Source organism: Primulina tabacum, chromosome 16, assembly GCF_025594145.1.
Source record: "Primulina tabacum isolate GXHZ01 chromosome 16, ASM2559414v2, whole genome shotgun sequence".
In the NCBI taxonomy this organism is placed as follows: Eukaryota; Viridiplantae; Streptophyta; class Magnoliopsida; order Lamiales; family Gesneriaceae; genus Primulina; species Primulina tabacum.
Genome location: NC_134565.1, coordinates 28,206,140 through 28,211,529, shown reverse-complemented (window position 1 = coordinate 28,211,529; position 5,390 = coordinate 28,206,140). Strand labels below are relative to the sequence as shown.

The 5,390-nt window shown below is 39.2% G+C and overlaps 1 protein-coding gene across 1 annotated transcript; it reads right to left on the bottom strand.

The window, feature by feature from the left end:
- Positions 1–1,803: 1,803 nt before the first annotated feature.
- On the bottom strand, positions 1,804–2,223 carry LOC142528459 (uncharacterized). Its single transcript, XM_075633512.1, has one exon. It carries the CDS (start codon positions 2,221–2,223, stop codon positions 1,804–1,806), a length of 420 nt encoding a protein of 139 aa, XP_075489627.1.
- Positions 2,224–5,390: the final 3,167 nt, after the last annotated feature.

Below are 5,390 nucleotides of genomic sequence, written 5' to 3'. Positions count from 1 at the left end.
TGTACATCTTGATTCTTCAGAATGAAAAAAAACGAAGAAAGGGGAAGCTTCAGAGAAAGAAAGAAATCTCTACGCCGTTTGTGAGAAATCCGCCCGTCCGATTTTGAATCCGACTTCGGTATTGAGTTCCTATCGACGTAGGCCACAACTGGACGTAAGTTTTGCTACGTTTTGATATGATTTGAAATTATGGTATTGTAAAAATCTGATATGATTCATATATGATGTTCTTGTCACGTTAGACATCGTATAATCGAAATCGGACTAGAGAACAAATACCATATGAAATTGTTATGATTTTCAGAGTAGTTTTGGAGTCGATTTGATATCAGAATTGAATTGTTATCGATTATGAGGTGTTGGAATTGATATCTGACTGATATGGTAGTGCTGGATATATTGAAATTATGACATTATATGGTTGAAACAGAATTTGATTGAATTCTGATTATATCCAGTATTGATTGAGTGGTGTATTGATGCCGTACCCTCAATATTGTTATTGTCAGATTGAGTATTGACAGGCTTTGAGTTCGAGACTTCGACAGAGTCAGAGTATCAGAAAGAAAGGTATAAATTAATGTTGAGTTGGGATTGCACAACTCGAGTGAGGTTTGACTCGAGTTTCCCTAAATCACATACTTGGTTTATTGCATTGGTATTTGTAATTGATGAGATTGATGTTTGTAGTCTATTGATTTATAGCCACCGCATGTATTGACTACTGATTGCTTAGTCATTGGCTGATTCGCCTAGTCACCGGCTGATTCGTCTGGTTATTGGCTGATTCGTCTAGTTATCGACTGATTCGTCTAAACTTTAGCTGATTCGCTTAATTACTGGCTGATTCGTCTAGTTATCGGCTGATTCACTTAATTCTTGACTGATTCGTCAATTCTGCGGCTGTTTCGCCCAGACACTGGATATATGAATTATATCGATGCCGTTTAGGGTTGATTCATTCCTATCGACTGAGATTCGATATAATTATCAATATCCAGACATTGGGATCCCTAGGTTAGAGTTGAGTCGAGTCTGAGACGACGCGTTGTTTGAGTCGAGTCTGTGATGACTAGCTGATTTACAGTGTTTATATTATTCATGTATGGTGAATTGCTACATGATAATGATATCTTTATTATGCTTTTATATATGTTTTTATATGATTGCATGTTCACATTGTTTATACTGGGATTTATTCTCACCGGAGTTATCCGGCTGTTGTCTTGTTTTGTATGTGTGCATGACAACAGGTGGGGCTGGATCAGGGTCAAGAAAAAGATGAGAGAAGACATTTAGCGTGGAGATCCGGACTTAGGAGTATATCTGTTATATCACCTGAGATGTAGTGAAGAAACAGTAGTTATTATGATTTATGATTGTACAGGACTTGTATTTAGATCTGAATAGTGATCTTGTAAATGAGATAGGACTTATTTCATATGCTGCGTACTCTCGTATTTTAAAAAAAATTTAGACCCTGTTTATTTTAATTGATTAATTATTCCCAGAAAGTGATTAAGAACTGAATTAAGTTCGGGTCCCCACACAACTGCAAAAATTCAAGCTTGATCATCAACACCAAAACAAATAAAGAGTTGTAACAAACACGATCAATTCATTTAGTTTTATTAATGTCTCCACTGACCATAACGATCGAGAATCAAGAGATTTCAAATGTGCCAAACTTCACAACTCACCAGCACAAATAAAGAAAAAAATAATATAGCTGCTCTACAGGCAATCCATGTATATGGTTCTCGGGTATTTTTTTTTACACCATGTTCGTATGATTATCAATGTTTATCTCGAAATCGAAAGTTGGGCGCGTTCATCAGACGGTAGTTTTGTATATTGCAAATCTCTAAAATCTTCTTGGATAATCTCTTCTCCGTGGTATTTCTTGGATACAAAGTATAGAACTGTGTATTCCACCGTAGCTAACATCTTCACCAAAGAAAAGATATTCACCATAACCAACTCGAAAAATGGAAAATCCAACACCACCTTATCTCCAAAAATCCACCAGCAACCGAGAAAAGGAATCAAAACCACTAGACTAAAGAAAATATTCAGCAAGAAACCATGCACTCTGTGTCCTTTAGCAAGTTCTTCACCTTTTTCCAATGCTTCTTTTCCAAAAAAACCTTCTTCCACGATCAATACAACCATGGCCAAAATCCAAGCAACGCTAAAATACATGACGAAAATCCCGGCTACCATTCCCAACGGAATAGAGATCGAAAAAGTTAATGTATTAGGGTATATCACCGACAGGACAACCGCTAAGAAAACAACTAAAACCAAGTATCATGCCGGGTAGTTGACTGCCTCTTACTTTTCCTCGCGATCATCCGAAAGAAATCTTGGAATGAGATATTCTTTTCAGTATATGATGCGGCCGATATCATGATTGTTGCGACCGAGGAGATGTACGAGATCGCAGCAAAAGAGAAAATGAAGGCGGATTCAGCAAGCAAAAAAAAGGCTGTGTACACGAGCATATGTGGAAGGAAGGTGTCTTGAGATGAACCGGAAGTAGGATTTGTTTCAGGAGAGGACGTTGGAATGTAAGGTTCCAAGAATGAGTTGTCCATATTATATGTTAATAAGTGTCTCAAAGCTTGGTCCTACCAATGGAAGAGACTTTCTTCTTTGAGTTTGTGGGCTTGGAAATAACACACAAATGGTCCGAAAGAAAGATGGCTTGATCCATTAGGGAACATTTAAGTATGTGAAGGATTCAAGGGCCACTAGATAATGATCTAACACACACAACAGAAAGCAAGAATTGAGATAAAAGAGACACAACTGAAAGAAGCGGGAACTCTCTGAAGAATCAAGGAACAAAGCTTGGCAGAAGAGTTTGTCTTTCGGTGGAGAATCATTGCTTGTATTGAAACTCTCTTGTTCTTGGATATTGAATAAAAGGTGGCTAATTTTCTCCGTGGATGTAGGCTGTCAAAGGTCGAACCACGTTATTTTATTGAGTACTTATCATACATCAAAGAACATTGAAGCAATCAGCAAACACCATTGAATCGTAAAACTAACAAGTGGCGCCGTCCGTGGGAATCGAATATACAGAATCTCACAAGAATCAATGGGATCAATGAAGAGTGAAATAGAAAAATTCACAGGCAAGAATGATTTCTCGCTGTGGAGAATCAAGATGCGAGCCGTCTTAATCCAACAGGGCCTGGTCGAAGCTCTCAAGAAAAAGGAAGAGATGTCAAGTACTATCAAAGACAGGGATGAAATTCTGGAAAAGGCACATAGCGCAATAATACTTTGTCTGGGAGACAAACCTCTTCGAGAAGTGGCAAGGGAGAAATCTGCAGCTGCTGTGTGGGCAAAGCTGGAAAGTCTATACATGACCAAGTCACTGGTGAATCGGTTATACATTAAACAAAGACAATATTCATTTAAGATACACGACGATTCCAATCTTGAAGATCAGATTGAAGGATATACAAAAATAGTAGATGATCTTGAAAACATTGAAGTAAAGCTTGAGGATGAAGATAAGGCTCTGATATTGATAAATGCCCTCCCAAGATCCTATGAGAACTTCCGAGATGCGATGTTGTATGGGAGAGAACAAACGATCACCCTCGAAGAGGTACAATCAGCTTTAAAATCCAAGGAGTTGCAGAAGAGTATCCAAATTAATGGAGATAAACTTGGTGAAAGTTTAAATGTCAGAGGAAGAACCGAGAAACGAGCATCAAGAAACTTCAAGAATAGACCAAGATCTTGAAGCCAAGGGAAACTTAAATGCTTCATATGTCATAAGGAGGGCCACTTCAAAAGAAATTGCCCCGAGAAGAGGAATAAGCATCCTGATAAATCCTTAGATGTGGGGGAAGTATCAATAGCCTACGACGGTTATGAATCAGCAGAGATATTGGCAGTCATAGATCAAGGCCCAAGCGATGGATGGATATTAGACTCTGGTTGTTCGTTCCACATGTGCCCGCTAAAATCCTGGTTTGAAGACCTTCAAGAATCAGAAAGTGGTTTGGTTCTCCTGGGAAATAATAAGGCTCGTAAAATCAAAGGAGTAGGCTCGATACGAATCAGGATGCATGATGGGGTGGATAGACTTCTCAGAAACGTGAGATACGTGCCTGAACTAAAGAGAAATCTGATATCCCTAGGCACCTTGGATTCAAGTGGACATACCTTTAAATCCGAAAATGGACATATGAAGGTATTAAAGGGATCCATGGTGGTTATGAAAGCATAAAAACAAATTCACTATACTTCCTCGAAGGTGACACAATAGTTGGCGGGTCGGCTGTAGCTCAAATGAATCAAGATAAAACCAAAATGTGGCACCTACGTCTTGGCCACGTAAGTGAAAAGGGATTAGTGGAATTGGAAAAGCAAGATCTTCTGTGCGGAGACAAGATAAATGAGCTTGACTTCTGCGAACAATGTGCTCTAGGAAAATCAAAGAAAGTAAAGTTCACTCAAGCCAAAGCGCACAACCACTAAGCCTCTAGAGTATATACACTCTGATCTATAGGGACCCTCCAAGACAGAAACTCATGGAGGTGGTAAGTACTTTATGTCAATCATCGATGACTACTCAAGAAGAGTCTGGATTTTCATCCTGAAAAGCAAAGACGAGGCAGCAACCAAGCTTTAAGAATGGCTGCTGAAGGTTGAGAACAAATGGGACAGAAAAGTGAAACACTTGAGGACAGATAATGGATTAGATTACCTATCAGAAAAATTCAATGAGCTATGTAGAGTAAGGGGTATCACGAGACATAGAACCGTGGCAGGGACTCCCCAACAAAATGGATTGGCAGAAAGGATGAATCGCACCTTACTGGAAAGGGTGAGGTGCATGATGATCAACGCTGCTCTACCAAAACCATTTTGGGGTGAAACACTATCAACGGCATGCTATCTAGTAAATAGATGCCCGTCAAGTGCCATTGAATTCAAGACCCCAAGGGAGCTCTGGAGTGGTAGGCCAGGAGACTACTCGAATTTGAGAATATTAGGGTGTTTGGCATATGCACACATTAGGCAAGATAAACTAGAACCAAGAGCTCTAAGATGTATTTTCATTGGTTACCCCGAGGGAGTGAAGGGATACAAAGTACGGAACCTGGAAGAAAAGGGGCCAAGATGTTTCAATACGAGAGATGTTGTCTTTGATGAATCAAAAACGGGATACTCACTTAAAGAAGGTTGCTCTAAGGTTTATAAACTGAGAGATATGGAAACACAAGTTGAGGTGGAGCTACCAAGAGAAAATCAAACAAAAGAAAATGAGAAGAAAGAAGATACAGATACTGATCCCCATATCCAAGACATTAACTCATATAATCTGGTACGAGATAGAGAGAAAAGAGAAATCAGGCCTCCACAAA

What these genes read in the sequence shown, in the direction of transcription:
- LOC142528459 (XM_075633512.1), bottom strand. Translation starts at nt 2,223, where the DNA reads ATGGTAGCCGGGATTTTCGTCATGTATTTTAGCGTTGCTTGGATTTTG.